This window comes from Cynocephalus volans, chromosome 12 (assembly GCF_027409185.1).
Source record: "Cynocephalus volans isolate mCynVol1 chromosome 12, mCynVol1.pri, whole genome shotgun sequence".
NCBI lineage: Eukaryota > Metazoa > Chordata > Mammalia > Dermoptera > Cynocephalidae > Cynocephalus > Cynocephalus volans.
In genome coordinates, this window is record NC_084471.1 from 9,043,386 (window position 1) to 9,070,721 (window position 27,336).

The 27,336-nt window shown below is 44.2% G+C and overlaps 2 protein-coding genes across 2 annotated transcripts in view; both read right to left on the reverse strand.

Moving 5' to 3' along the window:
• The window catches only part of MEI1 (meiotic double-stranded break formation protein 1), an 81,567-nt gene extending 66,126 nt beyond the window's left edge, over positions 1 to 15,441 (reverse strand). The window contains exons 1-7 of the mRNA XM_063075629.1: positions 15,268 to 15,441; positions 12,258 to 12,381; positions 11,170 to 11,220; positions 6,111 to 6,184; positions 4,678 to 4,783; positions 3,955 to 4,158; positions 789 to 919 (exon numbers count right to left, since the gene is read on the reverse strand). Coding sequence (XP_062931699.1) covers positions 789 to 919; positions 3,955 to 4,158; positions 4,678 to 4,783; positions 6,111 to 6,184; positions 11,170 to 11,220; positions 12,258 to 12,381; positions 15,268 to 15,441 — 864 coding nt within the window. The remainder of the gene's footprint in view (positions 1 to 788; positions 920 to 3,954; positions 4,159 to 4,677; positions 4,784 to 6,110; positions 6,185 to 11,169; positions 11,221 to 12,257; positions 12,382 to 15,267) is intronic.
• A 5,181-nt stretch (positions 15,442 to 20,622) lies between these two features.
• Positions 20,623 to 27,006, reverse strand: LOC134391609 (uncharacterized). Its single transcript, XM_063115618.1, has 3 exons — positions 26,791 to 27,006; positions 23,714 to 25,194; positions 20,623 to 23,656 (listed from the first exon to the last, which is right to left on the reverse strand). The coding sequence occupies exons 1-3, from the start codon at positions 27,004 to 27,006 to the stop codon at positions 20,623 to 20,625; spliced, it is 4,731 nt and encodes a 1,576-aa protein (XP_062971688.1).
• Between the last annotated feature and the right edge of the window lie 330 nt (positions 27,007 to 27,336).

Genomic DNA, 27,336 nt, shown 5'->3' on the forward strand with positions numbered 1-27,336 from the left:
TTCAATAATATACACTATCATTGCTATTCATGGCCTTTTATCCATTCCTCCCTCCCCCCTCGCTTGCTGCTTCTAGTAACCTCAGTTGTACTTTTGAAAGTTCAGTGTATTATTGTGAATGTAGTACCTTTCTTTCTTTCTTTCATTTATATGTTTAGTATTTTAGCTCCCACTTATGAGTGAGAACATACAGTATTTCTCTTTCTGTGCCTGGCTTATTTCACTTAATATGATTTTCTCTAAGTTTATCCATGTTGCTGCAAATGGCAATATGTCATTCTTTTTTATAGCTGAGTAATAGTCCACTGTGTATATATACCACATTTTCCTTATCCAGTCATCTGATGACAGACATTTAGGTTGGTTCCAACTCTTGGCTATTGCAAATAGAGCTGTGATAAACATGAGGGTTCAGTTATCACTTTGACATGATGATTTCCATTCCTTTGGATATATATCCAGCAGTGGCATTGCTGGATCGTATGGCAGTTCTATCTGAAGTTGTTTAAAGAATCTCCATACCGTTTTCCATAATGGCTGCACCAATTTACAGTCTCACCAACAGTTCCTTACACTGACTCTCATCTCTAGATTATTGGCTACTCAGCAGTGAGCAAATGGGCCTTTAGGGTCCCAGTAACAAGTCTTCTAGCAGCATACTGTTTGGCCAGTAACAAAACAGTTTTGAAAATCTTAAAAAGAAGAAATGATGAATGAGGATAAGGCCCAGGAGGCACTTGGGTTTCTTTATTATTGAATCTAGAGACAAGGAATCACAAGACAACTACCTTTTTGAGCACCAAAGGCAGTGAGCTCTCTCCTGGTGGCCTCTCTACATTCTCAGCACTTTCTGCCAGGGAAGACTTGTTCATGATCATGGACACAAAGAGATCATACTTCAACAGCTGCCTCAGCAAACCTAGGAAATGAAGGGGTTAGGAAGTAAGGTTAGAGGAACACAGGTACCAGAGTACTCCCAAGATAGCCCCTCAGACATCCCCAGAGAAACTTTTTATCTCCGTAGATATGAAGAATGGTTAGAAGCCTTAAGCATTAGTTTGCTTTCTGCAACCCAGCCCCCTTCCAAAAGGATGTAGAGAGAACTTACTAAGGGCAAAGCCAAGGGACTAGGGGTTCAATAGTTAAGCAAGACAAACATAGCCCTGATTACCCCACTGAACTACAAGTTTCATAAGGGCAGGGATAATGTCAGTGTCACCACTTCATCCATCACCTGGCACAGTCCCTTACATGTAGCAGCAACTTGTGGGAAATTAAAGAATTTTAAAAAAAGAAAGAAAGAAACTTGTGAAAGTTGTTGGAACCAAAATGGAATCATGTGTGTCAAATTCTAACAAAAAATAAATGAACAAAGCTAGGAGGCTGAGAAGGGAGGGCCCTCATGCATATAAGACTATGATATAGAACCATTACAAAGATTCTCTTATGCACATATGCCTGTAAAAAAACCTTTTGCAAAGGACTTCGAACTACAACTTGCCACATGAGTCACAAGGACAGCTAGATGGATATACAGGAACACTGACACTGTCTCCACTAACGAACTGGCATGAACTCCTGTGATGAGCCCCTGTAACCAATTCTCTGTTTCAAAACAAATTATGTGTACTTTTCTTTTTTGCCTTTAAAAATCTTTGTCTTCCTTTACCTCTTTGAATATGCACATAGTTTACTATGGCATGTGCATTCCCACTGCAATATTATATTCCCAATTAAACTCATTATTCTTTTAGAGAGCTTCTCTCTGTTATTTAGATTAACAAACTCAATAAATATTTTTTGACTGACAAATGGAGCATACACTCCTGCAGGGAAAACAGACATAAAAATAAGTCACAAAAATGATCACTTATACTTGTGATAAATGATACAAATGAGTAATACCCAGATAAGTGAGAGTGTATACAAGACAATCTGACCTAGTATGGGGGATCAGTAAAGCCTTCACCAGCAAGTGCCATTTAAGCTGAACTTGAAGGACAAGTAGGTGAAACTAGATGGAGGGGGGAGAAGCATCCCAGGTAGAGAGAACAACATTCTAGGAACTGAAAGAAAGCCAGAGTGGTTGAAAAAAAGAAGTACAGAAATGATATTTGAGAAGCAGTCATACTATGAAAGACTATACAAGCTATGCTAAGTTTCTTATTCTAGAAGTCATGGGAAGCCCCCAAAGCATTCTAAATAATACATAATTTAATGAACACTATTTAATTTAATTTAATATTAAATAATGTGAAAAAGAAAGCCCAGAGGACTGTGGGAAATCAGATGAAGCATCTAACCCAGGCTGGAGACTCAGGGAAGGCTTCTAGAAGAAGAAGAAATTTGAGCCAAATCTTGAAGGATGAAAAGTTGGATACGGAGCCAACTTATTCTGGGCAGAAGGAAGAATACATGAAGGCAGGAGAGTATGGTGTGTTACTGGAAGTGCTTTTGGTTTAGTAAGGCTGAGTTTTGGGTGTGGTATGAGACACATGAAGAGGTGAGAGATGAGGCTGGAGAGGTCAATAAGGATTAGATTATAAGGAGCTTATAAAGATCTTGGATTTTAAGGACAAATAAATAAGATGATATATAACAGAACATAAGACCCACAGCATTTGAAGGATTCAAAAGATGTGACCACATATCTGGCTGTGGGGGAGAGGGCAGTAAGGAAAGCCTCCAGAGAAGAAGTGGCATTTAAAATGGTAATTCCCAGAATCATCAGCTGAGATTTCCCTCTGCTATGCCCAGGCCAGCTCTGGGACTGCTCAGGGCCTTACCTTAGGACCCTTGTTTTCCCCCTTTAGCTATCATATGCTCTAACTCCAATACTGCCCTGTTCAAGTTACCACATATACAAGCTGCTTCACACCATGTGATTTTGCCCACGCATCTGTCTTCCTCCTCTCCCGCCTTCCAGTTCCTACTCACACTTCAGAACTCAGTCCCGGCATTCTTTCCTTTAGGAAGCCTCTCCTGTCCCCTGTTCCCACCCTTTCCAGTGCACCTCCATGACAACACTCACCACACTGGACTCTAATTGTCTATGTCCATCTTCCACACTGTCCTGTGAGCTCCCCCAGGATAGAGCTTGGGTCTGATCACCTCTGTGATCCCAGAGCCCAGCACAAGGCCTGGTATAGACTGGATGCTCACTCTGTGTGGCTAGACTGTTCATAACAGAGCTCTTGGCCCAAACTGTGAAAAGAAGCTGCTGTTACCCATAGACTATGTTTTTCCCTATAGCTCCTGCTCCAGAATAGGCCCTCACCCAGTCACCAATCATAGCACCCATCTGTTCTGTCCAAAATATGAAGGCTCCATGCTCAGAAGCATTTGATAGGCTTTATGTATTTATGTAAGGAAGTATCAGGAGAAGACAATGAAAGGGTATATTGCGGCTCCTGAAGAGCCTCAAAGAACAAGCAGAGAAACATGGTGACATGGTTTGAATGTCCATGTGTTGGAAACTTGATCCCTGACTCCAGAACTGTGAGCCAATAAATTTCTGTTCATTATAAATTATCCAGTATGTGGTATTCTGTTATAGCAGCACAATATGACTAAGACACCTGGACTTTACCCTGGAGGCCAGAGGGATCCGTAGAAGATTTTCTGACTAGGAAAGTGACAGGATGCAAGCTGTGCAGTATGAAGATTAATTTGGCAGCTAGTACAGGATGTATCAGGGCAGGGGGTAAAGACTGGAGGCAGAAAAATTGCTGTCCCCCTTTCCTTCCTCTTTTCCTTCCAAAGGCCACATTCTCAAGATGCCACACCAACTCTATGCATCTTTCATACAGTCTGTGCTTCTTATTTCCCAAACTCGTGGCTACTACTCTTTGCAAAACAGCAAACTTCCCCACCATTAGAGCAACCAATATCTTAAGTCCTCAAACAAAACCTCAAAAGCTTGTTCTCATTTTTCTCTCTAGCCACATGTCTTACCCAAGCAGTTGATCTGTAGCTCCTTTGTCTGGGCACCGTCCAGGATAGAAAGGAAGAGGGGACATAGCTTCTCCCGGAAGTGTCCCGAAAGCATCTCGGCTGCCACTGGTGAGGAGTATAGCTTCCCATAGAGGTAACAGACCGAAGCTTGCACCCCCTCACTGGGGTATACTAAGCCTCTCAAAAGATGCTCCATCAGGTTGCCTGCCCAGAAAACAACCAAGGAGTCAAAGAAAATCTCACAATGTTAACTGCTATATGAAATTCTAAACTATCATCCCCAATGGGGTAGTAATGGTAATTCCCTATAATCCCCCACAATAAATGCTTTCTGGTGCTTAACCAAAAGGGAAAACCAAAACTTAAAGAAGTAAAGTGATATAACTATGGGTAAATTCTCTATGAGATATTAATTTGCATTTCACCGATAGAAAAAAGTGCTTCTATATTCTAGCATTAATTCCTCCTTCCACTCGAAAGGAAGGTTCACAGTAGGTACTTAGTTTGTGTTAAAGAATTAATGGAAATAGCCCAAGACCAGAGTCAAGAAACTGATCTTTTTCAAATTGACCAACATAGAGCACATTTTGCAGATGGGGAAACTGAAGGCTAGCACAGGAAGTAATGACTTCCCACACATACAAAATGAATGGGCCACCCAGGTGGCAATGTAATGAAAGCAGGTGAAAGGGCACTGGTAGCTCTTCCCCACAGGTCACTCACCATGCTCCACTACAAGCTTGTCTGCCACAGCAGGGATAGCATCCACCAACTTGCCGAGAAGGGTCAGTGTGGCCAGGCTGCCTCGCATGGAGGGCATGTTACACAGCTACAGGAAGTGAACATTCTCACTCTGTCAATTAGGCTCAGGACAGATCTCCCACCAAAACTGATCTTGCTCTGCCCACACCAACGCCTGTATTGTGTCTCTCACCACAGTCAGCAATCAGCTTCTTTAGCTAAGTGTCTAACTCCCCCATTTCACTGGGAAATCCTGGGAGAAAGGGACAGAGTCGAATTCCTCTGAGTCCTCAAGTACCCAGCTCAGTACATGTTTGTTAAACCAAATTAAAATTAGCATATTTTGCCTCCTATAGAACCAGAAACTGAAGGGCAAAAGTTGGAAACTTCATTAGGACAGAATGCTGACTTAGTACAAAAGAAATTATTATCAGTATCCTTATTATAGCTACTATTATTAAACATTTTATGTGTGCCAGGCACTATGCTTAATTCTTTACAGGAAGAGTCAATAGCATATATTTCACCTTTTCTACTGACTAGCTATACCACTTTGGACAAGACTCTTAACTCCTCTGGCAGGAAATAATGAGTACCAACCTCATAGGGTTGTTGGTAGGACTGAATGAGATACTGCATATGAAGCACCTAACACAGTGACTAGCATATAGGAAGGACGCAATAAATGTTAAGTGGCATCATCATAATGATGAGTATTGATATATAATTATAAATTGAATATGCTATGTTAATAACGTGCAAAATAATGATCATATGATCATTTAAATAAAATTTATAATTAAACATTGCTCTTGATGGTGTTAAGATAAACATTTGTCTTCCTTTCTACAAAACAAATAAAAAGTGATTCTTGTATCATTCCTCAATCTTAAACAATACAAAAGCTGCTATTTAATTGGTATCACTGACTGCATTGAAGAAGGCAGGTTAAACATACCCACTTAATGCTTACCTTAGATGTTGATAAAAGCAAATGTCTTCAGTACAAAGGTAAGTATACAATTAAAAACAAATAAAAACACCCAACCAAGACATAGTGAACATATTTCCTTGATAAATTCATATTATATTTTCAAAATATAATATATTCTGTATTATATTTACAAAAACACAGAAAATGGACCAAGGGATGATTAAGCCAGAAAGATGGGACTTCACTGCATGGAGGTAGCATTTGGGAAATTGAAAGGGGAAGGGAGGAAGATGCAAAGAGTACTGGAATAGGATTAGTAGGCCTAGGCCCAGCTCTGACTCTGCCACCAACTCGGCGACCTCAGGCCAAGTCCTTTTTCCTCTCTGGACTTCAATCTCCCTATCTGTTCAAAGAAGGGTTGGCCCAGCTCTGACATCTGAGGATTCTGAGGGGTCTCAAGAACGCACAGCTATTTACTGACCTGTTTGTGGCACTCATCCAGCAGGCAATTGATGGTCTCCTCCAGTTTCAGCTGCGTTGTAAGCTGGATAAGGACTGAGCAGACACAATAGCATTACTAACCAAAAGACATCCTCAGACCAGAATTCACCTTTCACAGCCCTTCTACTCAAAGTCAGTTCAGGGCAGTAATTTGCCTGTGTTAATTGGTATTAGTCTTTTCTGTCTCTCCAATTAAACTATGTGCACATCCAAACTAAAGGATTTCTGGCTTTTTCATTGTTTTATATCAGTGGTTCTCAACTCAGGCTGCACATTGGAATCACCTAGGAAGATTTTTAACAAAATACTAATGCCAGCTCCCATCCCAGACTAATTAAATCAGAATCTCCAGGGAAAGAGCCTAAGCATCTTTATATTTTCAAATATGAAATATAATATATATTTTAAAATACATATTTTTATATTTAAACATACATTTATATATTTTATTATATACTTATATATTTGTTGTATATTATATATGTTTATATTTAATTTTTTTTTCTAAATATAAAATTATAGTGTATTCCTAAAGTTCCCCGGGTAAGTCTATTGTGAAGCCAGGGTTGAAAAATATATTATCTCTATTTTTTTCCTTCCTCAGAGTTTTCTCCTTTATATACTAGAAAAAATAATTATGAGTGGGTTCCTGTGCTAGTTATTAAGGTATTATCTCTCAGCTCCAAAGCCACCCTTCCATACAATCATTTGTGGTGTTTCTGCTGGTATCTTAGAGGAAAGGTGGGGAGAAGACTGGCGCTGCAATGTTGGAAAAGCTGCAAATTAGATTCAGCTAAGGGCTGCCCGGTTAGCTCAGTTGGTTAAAGTGCAGCCTTATAACACCATGGTCACAGGTTTGGATCCCTGTACCAGACAGCTGAAAAAAATTTTTTTAATAAATCTAATAAAGCCACTAAAGAGATTCACTGGCTGTTGTGGGAAGGTTCTGCCACTGCCAGGGTCAGGAAGCATCCTAGGATAACACTCACAGAAACAGGAAGCAAACAGGAACTATGAGAAAGGAGCAAGTACTCCTCCCTCCACCCTTGCAGTCTCCCTGTAGTGCTCGCCTATCAGTCAAGTTCTTGGGGTCTGGTGATGATTCTGCAAGCTATGTTGACACAAAGCAGAACTGGGTGGCTATCGGAGTATAGCCCCACCCAAGGTTGGCTCTGAAGGAAAATGATGAAGGGAAATCCCCCTGGTGGTCAAAACTTCAAGAAATACGTTTGTTTGTTCACATTGTCCAAACCAAGAGACAGTCGGAAGTACATACAGATTACATTGATTTATGGACAGCTACTAACTGCTTGGCTGGATGATCATGGACTTAGGAAAGACCAAATTGGAAGATCAGTGACAATGAAGCCTGGGGAAGAAGATGGACCCTTCAGAATGGGCACAGTGTGAAGATTTTTGTGTCCCATATGAATGCTCCCTAAAGAACATCTACTACAGAGAATGCTCTCAATAATCAGGTGGACAAAATGGTGCATTCTGTGGATGTCAGCCCACCTCTTTCCCCATCCACCCTGGTGCTTACTCAATAGACCTATACATACACTGTGGCCATGATGGCAGAGTTGGAGGTTATGCATGGGCTCAATAACATGGACTTCCCCTCATCAAGGCTGAATTGACTATTGCTACTACTGAGTACCTAACACGCCAACAGCAGAAATCAACACTAAGCTCCCAATATGACACTATTCCCTGAGGGGGCCAACCAGTCACATGGTGTCAGGTAGACTACACTGTACTCCTTCCATCAGAGGGGCAGAGATTTGTCCTCACTGGAATAGACATGAATTATGAATATGGATCTGCCTCCCCAAACCATACTCCTTCTGCCAGCAACACATCTGTCAACTTACGGAGTGCCTTATTCAGTTACAGTGCTCCACACAGCATCGCTTTGATCAAGGAACTCATTTCACAGCAAGAGAAGTGCAGCAATGGGCTCATGCCCATGAAGTTCACTGATCTTGTCCCATACTCCATCACCCAGAACCAACTGCCCTAACAGAATGTGGACTGGGCTGTGAAGACTCAGTATGGCACCACTCTGAATGGATGGGGTTGTATCTGACATGTGATGCATGTTTTGAATCAGTGATCAGTTAAGGTGCTGTCTTTCCTACAGCAGAATACATGGGTCAGGGAATCAAGGGATGAACTGAGTCACTCTTCTTACTTTTACACTTAATGACCCACTTGTAGAATTTTTGTATGCCATCTTAGCTTGTTAGGGTTTCCATTATAAAATACCACAGACTGGGTGGCATAAACAACAATTTATTTTCTCACAGTTCTGGAGACTGGAGGGTCCAAGATGAAGGTGTCAGCGGGCTTGTTTTTATCTGAGGTCTATTTGGCTTGCAGATGACTGTCTTCTCACCATGTCCTCACATGGTCTTTCCTTTGTGCACATGCACCACTGGCATCTCTCTGTGTGTTCAAATTTCCTCTTCTTATAAGGACACCAGTCAGATTGGATCAGAGCCCATCCTAATTGATCTTATTTTACCTTAAAGGCCCTATCTCCAAATACACTCAAATTCTGAGGTACTGGGGGTTAGGGCTTCAACATATGAATTTTAGGGGGAACACAATTCAGCACACAACATATCCTATCTCCCCAATTTTGAGCTCTGCTAGTTTAAAGGTCTTAGTTCCTACAGGTAGAATGCTTCCGTAAGAGAACACACAATGGTTTAATTGAATTAGATGTTGTGACTATCATCTGGCCATTTTGAGCTCCTCATTCCATTGAACTAATAGGCAAAGGAGGGATTATTCTACCACCTGGAGTGATTGATCCTGATTTCCAGAGGGACATTAGGTTCCTACTAACAATAAGGGCAGAGAAGACTATGTCTAGAACCAGGGATTCTCTGGGATGCCTCTTACTACTTCCATGTCCGATAGTAAAAGTTAATGGAAAACTTCTGCAACCAAAAAAGGCAGAGCCACTGAAGATTCCATCTTTCAGGAAATGAAGGTTTGGGTCATCCCAACAGGTAAAAACCCTAACCAGTTGAGATCCTAACTGAGGGCAAAGGATACATCAAATGGATACCATTAAAAAGGAAAAAAAAAAAAAATTGTCTTTTTGTGACCGGCCGTACCGCGCTCAGCCAGTGAGCGCCGGCCATCCTTATATAGGATCCGAACCCGCGGCGGGAGCACTGCTGCACTCCCAGCGCCGCACTCTCCCGAGTGCGCCACGGGGTCGGCCCGGAAATTATAAATATTAATTACACCCTTGTGACCAGTTATAGAAATGAAGATTAGAACAACTTTGTATGTGTGTCTATTTGTATATATTAACCATTTTCTTCTCTCTCTTTTCCTTATTATTTGTACAAGTTTTGTTGCAGGTTGACTTTAAAATTTAGTTTTCAGGTAACAGAATATGCAGATGAGACTTCAACTGAATTTAAAAATTAATATCATGCCCCAGAGATGTGTAGTATGACTATCTCCCAGAAAAAAATACAATTATTACTGGAAGTTTCTATCTCCATATATTGGAGATGGAGTGAGAATAGCTTTGTTTGTTTGAAATATACGTATGAAGGATAGTTGCATCTTGTTAAGTAGAAACAGAGTTGCTTCTGTTATCTTACAGGGGAGTTCAAATATCTGCAGAAGGGTCTGTGGACACCAAATAGCCAAAGGGATGGACCAAGCCAATTATGCTAATGTCTGTCAGCTCCAAACCCACCCTTCTATACTTTGCTTTTGGATCCTGGGGCTGGAACTCTACAAACCACATTTCTGCTTTGCTAGCTGGCCCTCACCAAGCTCTGCCAATAACGGGCACTAGAAAGAGAGGGCGAGGATGTAGGAAGAAGGGACTTGCTTTCTCCTCTTTGTTTCTTTGGGTTTCCCATTTGTTTACTGTCTGCTTCCTATTCCTATGAGTATCAACTAACACTTCTTTACCCTGGTAGTGGCAGTTCACAGTTGAATCATGTGCGGTTTTTCCAGAAGTAGCCTCATTGCATCCCTCCTCCCTCAGAGACACCACTATCATTTCATCAGTGCCCCTCCTCAGAGGTCTGACGGGTCCCCCATGGGACTCATGGGACCCCTCCTCCAAGCTCAGACACCCAAGCAGCATTCAAGTAGCATCCCCTCCTCAGAGGTCTAAGTTTCATATATGGGGCCCCTCCTCCAAACTTCTAAGTTTTAACAGTTCCAACCTCTTCCCTTTGTTTCCCCAGCCCCAGGGGTGGGGGCTGCATTCTGTAATTTGCTACCATCATGAAAATTGGTTGTTTTCTTTTTGCCTCTTCAGCTACCTACTTAATAATTCTTTAAATTTTTTTTTCTGTTCAAATAACTGCTTTGGTTTGTGTTTCCTGACTGGATCCTAATTGATCTAGTTCTCCCTGCAAGAATCCTCCCATCCCAATGCTGTTGCCTTCTTTCTCTACAAGACCTTCCTAGGTAAACCCATGCACTTCCACAGCTTTAACTACCACCTGTAAGCAGACAACTTTAAACAAACCAATATGAAATGTAACTTTAAAAAAAAAAGTTTTGTGCATGCATTTGTAATAACAGCATTCACCATCTCTAGTTATCTACCAGTCAATCTCTCCCCCACATTGTTAACCTTTTTTTTTTTTAAAGATGACCAGTAAGGGGATCTTAACTCTTGACTTGGTGTTGTCAGCACACGCTCTCCCAAGTGAGCCAACCGGCCATCTCTATATAGAGATCCGAACCCGTGGCCTTGGTGTTATCAGCACCACACTCTCCCGAGTGAGCCACGGGCCAGCCCTCCAGTATGTAAACTCTTAAAGGGCAGGAATCACATCTTACCCATCTATGTATCCTTAGTGCCTGATACAGACCTAGCACAGGATGGATGCTCAAGAAAGAAATGCAGAATGAATGACTGACAACTAATTGAATTCTCCTTATCTGTATCTAAATGGACAATTTCACCATGGTCTCAAGTAACCAGAGCTGCAATTCAAGTTAATACTCCCAGTTTCAAATGCTAGTTACACATGGTTTCACCTTACCTTCAATACAGATGTCTGTTACACTCCCATCTTCCACACTGCATGCCAGTCCTTGGAGCACAGGGAAGTAAGAAAGGGGTGATTAAAGGTTCTTTTTTTTTTTTTTAAAGATGACCAGTAAGGGGATCTTAACCCTTGACTTGGTGCTGTCAGCACCACGCTCACCCATTGAGCTAACCGGCCATCCCTATATGGGGATCTGAACCCGTGGCCCTAGTGTTATCAGCACCACACTCTCCCAAGTGAGCCACTGGCTGGCCCCAAAATTTTATTTTTAAATTAAAAAATCGAAAAATGAAAAGATAAGGACCGTCAATGTGGCACTGCAGAAAAACTGTATGATCTGAGGTCTGTGACAGACCTGGGATAAAACTCCAGCACTGCCATTTGTTACCCATAACCTCCCTGAGCCTCGGGGATCATCCTACCTCCCTTAAAGGACTATCTTAGAAGTTAGAAGCCTGAAAACACTCTGGCAAAGAAAAGCACCTAATACAACTTAGCTGCCTTTTTCCCCAAAAGGGTTCATTCCATTAGACATTATAATCATACTAAAAGAAAGGGGGCTGGCTGGTTAGCTCAGTTGGTAGAGCATGGTGCTGATAAAACCAAGGTCCAGGGTTCGATACCTGTACTGGCCAGCTGCCAAAAAAAAGAAAAGAAAAGAAAGGACCCCAGATAATATTTAATACATCTCACTTGACACATGAAGAAACTAAGGCATAAGAGAAGGTAAGTAACTTGATCAGGGTCACATACAGGTCAGCAGACTCCATCCCGGGCCTTCTGATCCTGTGCAAAGACCATATGGACTGCATTCTTTGAGGAATCATGTATTTCTCATATTCATCTTCACACTTTTACTAACCTCTTTGTTCTACTAAAGCCAGTTACCATAAAATGCCTCACTTTTCTTAGAATGGAGACATTTCTACATCAGTATGACAAAAAAATTTGCTAATACATTAAAATATTACAATCAAAAAGCCTAAATCATTTTCCAAGACCACTTCTCCAAGACCCCCATAAGCAAATAAATATACATGCTATATATGTATAAGTCATGCCAATTTCCCATTTAATCTCACCAAAAAGCATGCTTATGAAGTGGATGCAGACTCTCTGGTCCTGAGCCACCAGCTGTGTGACCAGGGAGGTGTGCCTCATGAGGGCATCTTGGAAGGACGACAGCACATACTTCTTGCGCACCAACTTGAAGCAAATGAAGAAAAATATTCAATAACAACCAAGTCTCAGCCATTCTGAATCCAAACAATTGTAATTTCCAAATAAAATTACAAGATGGTGCTAAAGAAATCATCTGAACTATGGTGAAATCCTTACTCTCCAAAGGGAGGATGGAGAAGGGTATCATTTACACAAGGGAAGCTATATGTTCATGCAGAGGATTATACATGAGCTGATGTTCTTAATACCCTATGTCTACATAGCACTTTACTCTTCACAAATCTCTTTTGTCCACCAGTTCATTTAAGCCTAAAAAGTTGGTGAAACAAGCAAAAATAGATATTATCATCACTTTTTTTTTTTTTTTTTTTTGCAGCTGGCTGGTACGGGGATCCAAACCCTTGACCTTGGTGTTATAAAACCGCAGCTTAATCAACTCAACTAGCCGGCCAAACCTATTATCACCATTTTGGATATAAGGAAATGGAGGATCAGATATTTTCCCAAGGACTGTCTAAGTCTCTCATCTGGTCTTGCCTAAGGTCAGTGCTCTTTCCACTTCAACAGTCTGGGGAATGATGCTGGGGACCTTTCACGAGCATCACAGAGGTAGGTAGAGAAAACACATCCTTCCATTCAGTGTAGGCATAAGTCCTCACATTCAAGTCACATCCCTATAAAGGAAACTGGGTAGCAGCTGTGCAAAGCACCCAGGACAGTGACAAAAGTTAGGTCAAAAAAGGGGTGAGCACCAAGGATAGGACAGGAACACCGGTACAACTGACTACACCACCCTTTCAATTAGCGAGAGCTGAGGTTAAGAAAAGCGCATTCAATAAAAGGTGGAGAAGCTGCATCTCTAACTGCCTCTAACCTGTGCTATTATGTCTCCTGTTTTTCCTTTACCAATTTATCCTACATAATAGATTAAGCTAATTATCTAAATGAGCTATTCAAAAAATCTCAATAACTCCCCTTCATCTAACAAATTAAGTTCAAGTTCCTTAGCCTGGATTCAGACTTCAAGGAACTGATCTCAATATGGCTTTCCAATTTCCCTTAAAACACCCAGATTACTCCCCAAACTCATCCCTCTCATACCTGTCTCCTGAGATAAGCTTCCCTTCTCCAGTCCAAATCTCACCCATTTTCTTAAACCTTATTCAAATACTTCCTCCTGTAAGAAATCTTTCCTAATTTCCCTCCTTAACCTGCACAGCACTTGACCACAAACATCCATTCTCCTAAATTTTCAGTAACAAATTCTTATTTTCTCTCCTACTGCACTGTCTTATGCATCTCTGACTCACTGTCCAAGATAGCAGCCTCAGAACTTCTGACCTCAATGAAATCGCAGAGGTTATGTCAGTTCAGCGGTTCTCAGAGCGTGGTCTAGGGACCTCTGAGGGTGCCCAAAACCTTTTCCAGGGGTCCACGAGTCCAAAATTATTTTCATATAATATTAAAATATGCTTGGTTTCAGATCCCCCAACCAGCCAGCCACATCAAAAAAAAAAAAAAACCCTTGACCTTTTTCATCCTTATTCTCTCACAAGTGTACAGTGGAGGTTTTCAAAGACTACGTGACATGTAATATTGCAACAGACTACAGAAATAGATTAGAATCCAGCTGTCTTCTTTCAAGCCAGACACTACAGCCACTTGCAAAAATGTAAAACAAAGCCACTCCTTTCACTGTCTTTTCAGTTTTGGGAAAATATAATTGTTTTTAAAATTACTTATGCCACAGAACTACACACATAAAAAGGCCTAAAATCACAAATTGTATGTTATGTAAATTTTACCACAATAAAAAAACTACGTTAGTGAGCTAATAATAATGGATTTACTATTACTTTTAAGTGAATTAATAAATATCTTTAAACTTATTTTTTCATTTCTAATACAGTAAATATCGATGGATATAACCAACATAAACAAAAACCGTTTGGAGTCAACAATTTTTAAAAGTGTAAAAGCATCCTGAGATCAAAAAATTTGAGGGCTGGCCGATTAGCTCACTTGGGAGAGCGTGGTGCTGATAACACCGAGGTCAAGGGTTCATCCCCGTACTGGCCAGCGCCAAAAAAAAATTAAGAAATAAAAATTTGAGAACCGCTGATCATCCAGCCCCCACCCAAGACGTAAATTACCCTCCCATGAATTTGGAAGAAAATTGATCTCCCAAACTCTTCTTGGATACCTCCATGGACAAAAAACTCACTGCTAAAGGTGGATGGGCATTGAGGGAACAGGCAGCCCGTGTTTCAGCCAGCTGTTCCTGTTAGGTCTTCCCGTTCACCCCACTTCTGCCTGGCTCTAACATCCTCCTGTCATTCCCACTATCGCAGAGACCGAGACAGCCCCTCTTCCTCATTTACACCCTCAGACAGCTGAAGGGAACGGGAAGGCCCCACTGCGTGTGTGCCTAGCCCACAGGCTGCCTGGAGACTAAAATGGGAAGGAGCCTGAGCTAAAGCGGAATGCTGGAGAAATGCAGACAGCGACAGCAAACGGCAGTGCAAGCAGAGGGCAGGGGAAAGGGCGGGAAGGCGTGCAGTGAGTCTCGGTAGGTCCTGGGGGGGGCGGGACCAGATTTAGCGCGGGCAGGGACAGGACCACTCAAGGCTCAGAAGCAGCAGGAGGGCCGCATTTGGAAAGGGGCTGCTTGGGCTCAGAGCGGGGCGGCTTGGAGGGCCAACTGGGGCTGAGGTGGGACAGCAAAGTCCGCTTTGGCCTGGTGAGGGGGCAGGCCTGGTGCAGAGGGGACATCAAACAAGGCGGGTGGGGCTGGTTTAGCTTCGGGGAAAGTGCGTCTGGTTCACCGGAGCTGGGCTGGCGACGGGAGGCCCTGTTTGGTGAGGGAAATAACCGAGCCCGGGTCGTCAGAAAAAAGGGTTCTAGCCGCACCGACACGTCGGGCTCCGGCAGCAGCTCCAGCGCGCAGGCCAGACAGAAGCGTGGGGAGACGAGCAGCAGCCAGCGTGGGTCGTGCCGATAATGGGCCCTTTCGAAGAGCAGCACAGTCTCCTCGTCCCTCTGGGGCCCTGGAAGGCCCACCGCCGCCACCTGCCTCACAGCCATCTTCCAGCTCGTGCTCCGCGGCTGCACCACCTTTTCCCGCGCAGCTTGTGCGCAAGCGCACTTGAAAGACAGCCCTGCGCCTGTGTGTAATGCGCCTGCGCGGGCCGAGGACGCAGCAAGCAGAGGGGAGCAGCGGCCGCTGGGGCGCAGGTGCCGGGGGCGCGTCCCGCGGAGCCCGCGGCGGTTTGTTCTAGAGCCCGCGGAATTAGATTTCACTACACTGGAGGTTGAAAGTCATTTATAAAGTAGCTGTCATTAACCTTGAAAAAGGAAGGAAAGGGAGCAATCTATTTCTACTATTTTTTAAAAGTGAAGTAAACGATCGCAGGGATTTTAATCTAAAAGCTATTAGAATTATTTTACTTTTTTTGGCAGCCAACTAGTACAGGGATTTGAATCCTTGACCCTGGTGTTATAACACCCCGCTCTAACCAACTGAGGTAAGGAGCCAAGCAGAATTATTTTTATTTTTATTGAATCATAATTGATTATACATATTTTGGGGTTCAGCATTGATATATGTTGATCAAATCAATATTACTAGTATATATATTGTTACAAATCGTACTTATTCTTTATGCCCCTTGTCCAATCTCTCCCCATCTCCCTTTCCTTCCCCCCTCCCACCACTGATAACCCTAGATTTTTTCTCTCCTTCTGAAAGAATAATGGTTACTCTGTTGACTTGTTGCCTAGATGATCTGTCCAATGCTGAGAGGTGTGTTCAGGTCCCTCAATATTATCATAGAGCAGATGCTTCTCCTGTCACTCTGGAATGGGCTTTGTGGAGAGAGCCCATCCTCTTCTTTGTCTCTGCTGGTGACTCTCCTTGTGTCAATGCACTCCAGTGGCTGGTGAACCATCTGTGTGGTGGTCGTGGCGTCTAGCCACTTTCACAGCAGCCGTGGTTACTATGGTGGCTGTGGTGGGCCACCCACATGGAGGTGATGTTTTTGGCATGCTCCCTGGCACTGGTGGTGTGCCTGGTTGTGGGCGAGGGGCCAGGTCCCCAGCTCGATGCCCCAGGCCCACAGGCGGGGCCCCAAAGTGATGGCGGTGTGCCTGATTGTGCAGAATTTTTATTTTAAATTTATGTGACACCTTTCTCTCAAAGAATTTAAGACCCTCCTTTAAAAATATCCTTTTACCAGTGCCTCACAGCACTTGGGACTTTGCCAGTGCACAAGGAATACTGAAGAAGAAAAAATACTTTATGATAACATATATTAATAACAATCCATCAGTTAACAGGGACTTATTTAGCACCATGTGCCCAGCAACTGGTTGATGTTGAAGAAGGTACATTTAAGAGGTGTTTTCTACATTCAGAGGCACTGTGATTAAGTGGAATAAATAATCTCTATGGCAGAATAAATTTGTAAAACAAGTTTGTTATTCAGTGTGAGATAGGAGGTGCACAGTTCCCCTGGGTTTGAGGCCATGCCCCTAGGACTCAAGCTCCGCCCCAGTCCTGAGCTACCTGCCCTGTGGCACCTATTTTCGGGAGCAAAACCTGAAGATTGAGACCATAGGGGGCAGACTTAAGTAGTAATCTCACTGGCCAAGCATGCTCAGTAAAAAGGAGTTTATTCCTTGAATGACCTTTCACTGGAAGTACTCAAGAGCTATTCTAGAGTACTGTAGACTATTCTAACTCTATTCAGTGCTTGTGGTGGAATTTGACCAATGAGCATGCTCTAAAGGAGACCAACTGGGCATGTGCAAGACTAGGTTACAGAACTGGGAGCCACCCCCTTAGCTGAATATTCATTAGATATCATGAATATGTATAGATAGCCAAACTATAAAAGCCAAATCCAGGAAGAAGGTGGAGCTGCTGCTCTTCCTTTCTAGAGCCAGCCTGAACTTTGCCTGCAGTGTGTGTATTTCGTTCTTTTTGTATCAGACTTCCCTTTAGCAGGCTGCTGTTCACTCTAGAGCCAGTCTGCACTTGGTCTGTGAATGTATATTTCGTATTTTTGTATTCAACTTGATGTGGGTCCTGCACATTCTCTGGAGCTAGGCTGCACTTTCTCTGTGAAGTCTGTATTTCTTATCTTTTACCTTAAACCTGTTTTCACTTTCTACTGTGACTCTGCTCTTCAATTCTTTCATGTAGTGGAGTCAAGAACCTGCTAAGAGGACAGGGTGGGTTGAGGCTGGCCATCAGAACTCCCAGACCCTCTCATCTGGTATCAAATGGAATATTATGAAGTAACATTTGAGAAGAGTAGATATTAACATAGAAAAATGCCCATTAAAATACTAAGTGAGCTGGCCAGTTAATTTGGTTAGTTGGGCCCTGATAGCACCAAGGTCCGAGGTTCCATCCCTGTACTGGCCAGCTAAAAGAAAAAACAATGCTAAATGTACAAAAGATGTAGAATTATATATACAAGTATGTAAGTACGTAAAATAAATAAACAAAAAACTCAATATTTATTCAACATATCTTAAACATAACAGTAATCTCTGTTCAATGAAGAAAATATTTTTAAAAATATGTTCTCTTTTTCTATACATTTTTACAAAAGCAATGTAGTAGAAAGGTTTGTAAACTGCTTTTTTAAGAGAAAAATATATCACGTATATCTTTCATATCGTTAAACCTTATCCTGTATATTTTTTATTATTGTTGTTTTTGGCAGCTGGCCAGTACAGGGATCAACACTGGACTTTGGTGGTATCAGCACCATAGTCTAACCAACTGAGCTAACTGGCCAGCCCCCATGTACTTTTTTTTTTTCCTGCCCCCCACCTTTCCCCCCCCCTTGTACTTCTTAGATATCGACAGAGTATTACTCTGTTTGCAAAAATTATGAGCTAGAAACTGTGCTAGCCAGTATAAGTGCCATACATTGTTAAGTACAAATTGCTATGGGAACACTCTGCAGGCAGCAATGGATAAAAATAAAACAGGGAAAAATACACAGGGCTGGCAGGTTAGCTCAGTTGGTTAGAGAGTGGTGCTGATAACAACATAGTCAAGGGTTTGGATCCCAGTACTGGCCAGCCACCAAAAAGAAAAAAACATCAACTAGATGATGAGATTATGGGTTGTTTTTCCTTTTCTGAATTTTCTAAACTTTTTTTTTTTTTTGGTCGTTTTGATTTTCTAGACTCGAGCATTATGGTTTTTATAATACATTTAAAAATAGGAAGGTAATAAAAAATGAAAAAATTCTAAAAAGTAGGAAAGATAAGGCAACAAAAGAAAGAATAGACAAATTGGACTGCATGAAAATTTTAAAATTTTGTGCATCGAAAAATAATATCAACAGAGTAAAAAGGCAACCCACAAAATGGGAGAAAATATTTACAAATCATATATCTGATAACAGATTGACATCCAGGATATATAAAAAACTTCTAAAACTCAACAATCGAAAAAAAACAAGGACTGGCCGGTTAGCTCAGTTGGTTAGAGTGCAGAGATGTAACACCAAGGTTAGGGGTTCATATCCCCCTTATCAGCCTGCTGCCAAAAAAAGGGGGGGAAATTAAAAGCACAACTCAGAAATGAGCAAACAATTTGAACAGATATTTTTCCAAAAACAATATACAAATAGCCAATAAGTATATGAAAAGATGTTCAACATTACAGAAATGCAAATCAAAACTATACTGAGATACCATCTCATACCCACTAGGATGGCTACTATCACAAAAACAGAATATAACAAGTGTTGGTGAAGATGTGGAGACATTAGAACATTTGTGCACTGGTCATAGGAATGTAAAATGGTACAGCCACTGTGGAAAACAGTATGGTGGTTCCTCACAAAATTAAAAATAGAATTACCATATGATACAGCAATTCCAGTTCTGGGTATATACCCCAAGGAATTGAAAGCACAGTCTCAAAGAAGATATTTGTACAGCAATGTTCATAGCAGCTGAAATAGGAATACAATACCTGAAATGAGGAAGCAACCACATGTTCATTAACAGATGAATAGATACATGTGTGTGCATGTGTATACACACACACATGCGCACGCACACACACGGAATATTATTCAGCCTTAAAAAGGGAGGAAATTCTGACATGCTACAACATGGAGGAACCTGGAGGCCATTATGCTAAGTGAAATAAGTCAGTGACAAAAAGACAAGTACATGATTTGTATGATTCTGCTTATACGAGGTAATTAGAGTAATCAAAATCATAAAGATAGAAAGGTAGAAGGGTGGTTGCCAGGGACTTGGGGGAGGGGCCTATGGGGAGCTATTGTTTAATGAGTACAGAGTTTCAGTTTTGCAAGATGAAAAGAGTTACAGAGAGTGATGGTGGCGATGGCTGCAAAATATTAGGAATGTATTTAATACCACCAAACTGTGCACTTAAAAATGTTAAGATGATAGATTTTATATGTATTTTACCACAATAAAAAAAAATTTTTTTAAATACCAAAGATAAGTGAAAGGAAAAGAAGAGAGAAAGGGGAAAAGGGAGGGAAGGAGGGAGGGAAAGAGAAGAGAGAAAGAGAAAAGCTGAAGTAAATTCCCGGCTCCAGCACTTACTGATTTAGGCTCTGTGAGCCTGTTTCCACCTGCTGCAGCTATTTATAGACGTGTCACAAGACATAACATCCCTTGGCTCAGAAGTTTCAGACTGAAGCAAATGATTACCTCTAGGATGTTCCACGGAGGGCCAGGCAAAGCAACAAATAATTATAGTTGGCAGTACTTGAGAATTGAAGAGGTGGATGGTTTTTCTATAAACCGTCATGTGCAGCAGAACTCCAGCAGGGCAGATGCCCACTGATCAGCTCCCTTCTTTGTAACCAAAAGGATCTGAATAATAGTGTCCCATGCAGAGCATCACCACCCACCCCCAAGTAGCTGAGGCTGTTTGAGTATCCTCCTGCAATCAGATTAGCTTGGGAATAGCACAGGACAGAAACACAGTGGACCCTACTGTGAGGAGCTGGGGAGGGGAGGTGTTTAGGAAATGACATTAAGCTGACCCACATTCCCCAAGTCTTCAAAACCACAGGGTAGAAGTCGCTTCTGCCCCACCCACAAAGTATCCAGACCCCCAAAGGGAGTACTCAGAAGACATGTGCCAAAGAAATCAGAACCCCACAGAGCCCATATAACCAATTTTAATAGAGCCTCTGAGAGTGAGCTGACCACTCTCATGTCTTCTCTGTGTCCTGAGGTCTCTGGGCCCATGGCCTACTTTTTAAAGCCACGCCGGAAGAGAAAACACCTCAATTGCTTCATAAAACCAAACTTTTGGCGGGCTGGTGAATTCTGTGGGGCCCCATTTGAGTTCCCAGGTGCCCCCTGACACTGGAGGCTCTCTGTCCTGGGAAGAGTGGCCCCAGCACAGCATTGACCTGGTGGCTGAAGGTCCCTCTCCAAAGATGTGTGAACTCCAATGCTGTCCTCCCCTGCATGTGGGTCACCCACTTTGGGAAACAGGATAGGATCAGGATCCCTCAGGCTCAGGTTGGGGGCTAAGTGCCGGGGCGTGGCCAGCTGTGGGGACCAGGACATCTTGTCTGGAAAGGTCATGCTCAGCTTTGCTGTGGCCGAGTGGAGACTCCCTTTGAAGTTGGAGGTGTCTTCTGTGGAACAGGAGGAAGGCTGCTCCCCAGCCCCTCTGCCCTCTGCAGGCTCCAGGCTTCCTCTTCTCCAGTATGTGGGATGCTGACATTTGAGTCTGGGGGGTTTACAGGCCTCCCAGGATGTACGCTCCTTCTTCCAGCAGTTCTGGCCTGCCCTGGAGGATGACATCCTCACTCTGCTGGGAGACCTCTCTACCGTCTGGGAGACCCCTGGCCCGACCATTTGCCTGCCCCTGCTGTTCTCACTGTAAAGTTCTTTGGCCCTTTCTCTGCTACACCAGCTTCTAGACTCTGTGGCAGGTGTGGGGTTCCTGGGAGCAGGGAGCTTGGCCCTAGGAACCTCTTCCTGGATCGCCTGTGGTTCTCTGGCACCCCCTGGTGGCCTGATTCTCCTGGGCTTTTCAGGTGGGATAGAAATGCACATTGGGTCTGACCTGCATGGTCTATACTTTTCCAGAGCTCTGGCCTGTGTAGGATGTTTTGAGCTTTTTCTTTGTGGGGACCGAACCCTCCGGGATCTCTCTGGGGACTTAAAGCCTGGAGTGAAGCCCTGGGCCTCACAATGCCTTTCCTGCTGCCCTTGGAGTTCCTGGCCTGTGTATAATCCAGGGAACCTCACCCCAGCTAGAGGCAATGAGCAAGATCCTAAGATGTTAAATAGCAAATAGGACTCCAGGACCCGCCGGGGGAGGCCCCACTTCAGGTGTGCAATTCTCCGCCGCATGAGGGACTCCAGGAGCAGTCGTTTGCTCTTCTTGAGGACTGGCCACTTGAGCGGGGCGGTGAGGATAGCAGGAACACCCACCAGAGCTGTGGCAGCTTGAGGGGTTTGGCCACACAGGAGAGAGAGGCAGGCAGAGGGAATGCCCAAGGGAGTAGCCAGAGGCTGTGGGTTCTGGAGCTGCCAGATCAGATTAGAGGCCTTCCCTGGATCCACTCCTTTGTCCCTTTGTTGTCTTCTCTGGGTTTCAGGCCAGGCCTGCTGGGAAGCTGGACAGACCCCCACTCTGTGCTCCCTGACAAGGGCTGTGCCCTGGCTGGCCAGATGCTCTTCCTCTCCACCTGCCAGCAGGAAGACCTCACCCTGGTGGGGGAGAGGCTCCATCTTAGCACAGAGAGCAGGGGCTAAACCATTCCCAACCACTGCCTGTTTCTGTTCCATGACACCATATCCATAACCAGTGAGGGCTGGAGGCTGTGCCAGCCTGTGTTTCCTCTCTCTGAGCACTTCACTCCTACAGTCAACTTGGAAATTGGCCCTAGCAGCATCCTTTCCTCTGACCTGGTCCTTGTTTCCTCCTCTTGGTGCTCGAGGCTGTCCGGCATCCTCAGTTCTGCACTTTCTCTGGCTCCCTGCATCCCGGATTTCTGCAGCATTCTCATCTCCACCCTTGTTCTGGTTTCCTTGCCCTTGTGTCTGGATATCTCCATCAATTTCACTTTTTAACTGTCCCTGGTCATCTTCTCCAGCAGTCTGGGTCTCTGTACCATCATCACCTGTGGTCCCGCTCAGGTTCCTTTTCCCTTGTATTTGAATTTCCTCACCATTCCCACCTCCAATCTGTTCCAGGCTCTTGCACTCTGATGAATAGGTCTTTCTCTTAGCATTACTTTTTAACAGTCTCTGGATCTCTCTACCATCCTCACTTCCAGCCTCTCCCTGGTTTCTCTTCTCTGATATCTGATTTTCTGTGATGTTCTCTCCTCCAGTCTGCTCCCAGTTCCTCCTCCCTGATGAGTGGCCGCCTCCAATTTTACTGTTGCACTGTCCCTGGTTTTCTCTCTCAGGTCTCTGGGTCTTTACTCCCTCTTCACCTCCAGGTTCTCTCTGGTTTCCTTTCTCTGGAGCCTGAATTTCTGTTCTGTTCTCACCTCCCATCTGCTCCTGGTTCTTCCACTCTGATAAATGGGTCTTTCTATCAATATCACATCTTAAATGACTCTGGTTTTCTCCCCCAGGAGTCTGGATCTCTGTACCATCCTCACTTCCAGCTTCTCTCAGGTTTTTCTTCCCTTGTATTTGAATTTCTGCGCCATTCTCACCTCCAACCTGCTCCTCTTTCTTCCACCCTGCTGAATGGGTTTCTCCATCAATTTTACTTGTTAGTTCTCCCCAGTTCTCTGCCTTAGATGCCTGAGTATTTGCACCATCCTTGGCTCTAATATGTTCCTGATTCTTCCACTTCGGTATATGAATCTTTTCATTCAATTCATTTCCTAACTGACTCTGATTTTCTTCCCCAAGTTCCTGGATCTTTTTACCATCCTCACCTTTAGCCCCTCTCGGGTTTCTCTTTCCTAGTGCCTGGATGTCTGTACCATTCTCATCTCCAAACTGCTCCTTGTTCTTCCTCCCTGCTGAATGGGCCTCTGCCTCAGTTTCACCTCTTAATTGTCCCTGGGTCTCAGCCTCAGGCACCAGGGTATTTGTACCGTCCTTGTCTCTATCCTTTCTCTGGTCTCTCTTCTCTAGTGCCTGAATTTCTGCTCTATGTTCACCTCCAATCTGGTTCGGAGTCCCCCAATATAGTATCTGGAATTTTCTGTCAATTTCACTCGCTATCAGTTGCTGGTTTCCCCACCATGGTGCCTGGATCACCACCCAATCCTCCTCTTTTATCTCCCTGAGCTTCTTCCTCCTAGATATCTGGGTCTTCCAAGCATCCTCACCTCTTCCCAAGTCTTGGTTTCCCCACCCCACTTGAATTTTATATCTTAGTAGTTTATGGTTCTCTCCCCTAGATATGTGGGTCTCCCCTGCTTTCTTACTTCCACCCTGATCCTGTTTCTCCCACCCTGGAGTCCAGATCTCTGTAACATTCTCACTTCCAAGGCATTGCCATTTTCCCCACTCCAGGGCCTGGGTATCAACAACATCTTCTTTTTTGACTTCTCCCAGGTCCTCTGTCCCAGATGTCTGAGTTTGCACAGCATCCTCACCTCCAACCTGGTTCTTGATTCTCCCCTCTTCTGTCTGACTGTCTGCACCAGTATCATCTCTAATCTGGTCTTGTTTACCCCACTTGGACATCTGGGATTCCTCGTCATTCCCACCTCCAGTCTGGTCCTGCTTCTCCAGTCCTTGGGCCTGGATCTCCCCCTCATCCTCCCCTCTGTCCTCTTTCTTGTTCTTCCTCTCAAATGTCTGGATCTCCACAGCATCCTCACCTCCACTCTTATCCTGGTCCCCCCACTCTGTTGTTTGGGTCTGTGCATCAATTTTAGATTTTAACTGTTCTTGGTTCTCTCCCATATGTGCCTGGGTTTCAGGAGGATTTTTACCTCCAACCTCTCTCTGGTTTCTCTTCTGTAGTTCCTGAATTTTGGCTCTATGCTCAACTCCCATCTGGTTCTGGTTCTCCCACCCTGATGTCAGGATCTCTCCATCAGTTTCGCTTATTGCTAGTCTCTGATTTCCACAATTCAAGACCTTAGTCTCTGCATCATCCCCCAGTCCAAAGTCTATTGGGAGTTGCCCACTAGATGCCTGGATTTTCCAGGCATCCTCTTCTCTTCTCTCTCTCTGGTTTACACAGCCTGGATCCTGGATCTCTCTGGTATCCTCTCTGCCTACTATCTGTTTTTCACTCCCCAGCACCCAGGCCTCTTGTAGGCAGTCCCAGGATGTCCAGGTGGGCATTCTCAGTTGTTGGTTGGAAGAATCAGGCAGGAACTCTCTGGGGCAGAACTGCAGCCTCTGAGCTGAAGGGAGGATTGAGAGAGGTGTAGATAAGATCATGCAGGTAGGGTGGGACCTCATGCTTGCAACAGGCTCCAGTGGCACCAACTTTTCCTGGGAGTGAACCAGCAGTTGCTTCATCCTTTGGCACATGTCCAAGGCAGGATGAGTCTGGCCATCACTAGGACACTGCTGTGCTTCCCAGGAACTGTCCTGAGAGAGCAAACAGGTGCTTGAAAAGGAGGTGGTACAAAAGATGGGCTCAGAGAGAGTGTGGACACTTTCAGGTGAGCCCTGACATGGGCGCTTCAGAGAGAGCCTGTGCTGGGCCCATGATTCCTTGAATCTCCTTCGGTATTCCCATCTCTGCTTTTGTGCCCATTGTTGGACATGAGCATCCAGGACCCTGAACTCGCCAGGAATAGAGAAGAATTCAGGAGTCAGCCTGAAGAAAGTTTTACGTCTCATGGAGGGCACTGCCCATGTCTGCACTGGCACCTGTAGGTGAGAACCGAGAAGCAAAATCCTTGTACACGTATTAGCTCATATAATCCCCATAGATCAAAATTACAATCCCCACCACCCAGATGAGGAGGCTCAGGCCCAGGGAAGGGGGTGTCACTTCCCTTAGAGCAACTGTATTCATTCATTCAAGAAAGACTAAGAGGAGTTTACTCTGGGCCAGGGACTGTTCTAGGTGCTGGGAGTACCAACAGGAACAAGGCAAAGTCTCTGCTGGGAGCTATATTCTAGACATGGAAGAAAGACAAAACGAAGTACGTAACATAATGTTAGGTATCAAAATGTGTTTGACGGTTCCTGTCTTTAGATTGTGCTGGGAAAAAAAGTGTTCTAGTAGAAATAAAAGTAGAGTAGGGGGTGGGGTTAGCTCCTTTAGACAGAGTGGTCAGGGTAGGCCTCTTAAAAGAGGTGACATTTGACTGGAGACCTGAATGAAGTGAGGGGCAAAGCAAGTGACAAACGAGGCATTGTGGGTAAAAGGAGACATTAAGTGCAAGGGCCCCGGGATGGAACAAGCTCATGCAGACAGGAACAGCAAAGAAGCCCATGAGGACAGAACGGAACCAGTAATGAGGAAAGTACTGGGAGATGAAGCTGGACACAAACAGGACAGATCATGTTGGGCCTTGGAGTTGTAGCTAGGAGTTTGGATGTCATTCTGAGTTTGATGCAGAGTGTATCCACAGGAGCCATTGCAGGGTTTTGAGCAGCAAAGTGCCATGATCTGTGTTTTAAACGTTTGTTCTGGCTCACAAGCATCGTGTTGGACTTAATCCAGGTACAAAAGAATACTTGCCATAGGATTCCATGCAGGTAAAACTGATCTGTACTCTTAGAAATCACCAAAGTGGTGACTGCAAACTTCTGGGCTGCTGGTAATGGTCTGTTTCTTAATCTGTGTGCTACACATGGATGTATTCAGTTGGTGAAAATTCATTGATCTAGGGCCGACCCCGTGGCGCACTCAGGAGAGTGTGGTGCTCGGAGCACAGCAGTGCTCCCGCCGTGGGTTCGGATCCTATATAAGGATGGCCGGTGCGCTCACTGGCTGAGCGCAGTGCAGCCGGTCACAAAAAGACAAAAAAAAAAAAAAAATTCATTGATCTATACACTTGTAATTTGTGTATGCATGTATGTGTGTTATCCTTGATTACAATTTTTTTAAAGAGAAAGAAGAAAGTCATCCTGGCAAATGTGTGGAAGACTGACTGTAGTTGGGTGAGAGAGGTGGTACGAACCAGGCAGGAGGCTATCACAGTGGTCCAGGTGAGACATATGACAGCTTTGTCCAGGGTAGTGTAGTGAGATTGGGAGAAGTGACCAGGTTTGAGATGTGATTTGCAAGTAGAGCCCACAGGACTTGCAGATAAATTGAATGTGTGAAGTCGGGGAAAGAGAGGAGTCCAGGCTGACTCCTGGGTTTTGGGTCTGGAAAGTTCTCCCCCTGACCAGTTTTAGTTCCCCTCTGATTCATCTCTGGTACCCAGGGCATAGAACAAGGTCAGCGTAACAGGTAGCTGACACAATCACAGTGCTGAGCAAAGGAGAATGGAGGTGTTTGGGGTCCCTCACCTTGATGACATTCCTCATGCTGGGGTGGGTCCTGGTGACCTGGTGCCAATAATGCCGGACCTGCCAGATCAGAAAGAGGCAGAGGACAAGTAGGTTGCTGCAGCACCGAGGGTCCCTGCAGCTGCAATTCTGGGAGAGCAGGTCCTGCACTGGCTCCCACTCAGGGCCTTGGAATGGCCCCACCACAACACAGGCGCCCAGCAGCGGCAGTAACATGACAAAGCTTAAATCAGGCAGGTGGTGTTAGGCAGCTGGAGGAAAGGACTGGCATGGCTGACCCAGCCAGTGTGGGGCGGGGTAGCCCCTGCCTCATAGCACCCCTGTCACTGAGGCCACCTCACAAAGGAGCCTGATGCCCCAGCCTCAGCTCCAGCTGCTGACCCTTTCTCCAGGGCCACCTATCATGCTCTCAGTGCAGGTAAGGACAGTGTTGGAGAACTGCCCAAAAGGAATTAAGAGGAAGAAGATTTGGTTTTAAACATTCCTGTCTTCTGGAGTGAAGAGATTAAGTTCTCCCCATCTATGATAGGGCGATGAAACCTGCAG

Coding starts and splice junctions, on each gene's coding strand:
- LOC134391609 (XM_063115618.1), bottom strand. CDS start 27,006: ATGTTACTGCCGCTGCTGGGCGCCTGTGTTGTGGTGGGGCCATTCCAA. Junction 25,195..26,790: donor GCATGAGGAATGTCATCAAG/GTGAGGGACCCC, acceptor TCTCACCTACAG/GTGCCAGTGCAGACATGGGC. Junction 23,657..23,713: donor AGATATAAAATTCAAGTGGG/GTGGGGAAACCA, acceptor CCAGATATCTAG/GAGGAAGAAGCTCAGGGAGA.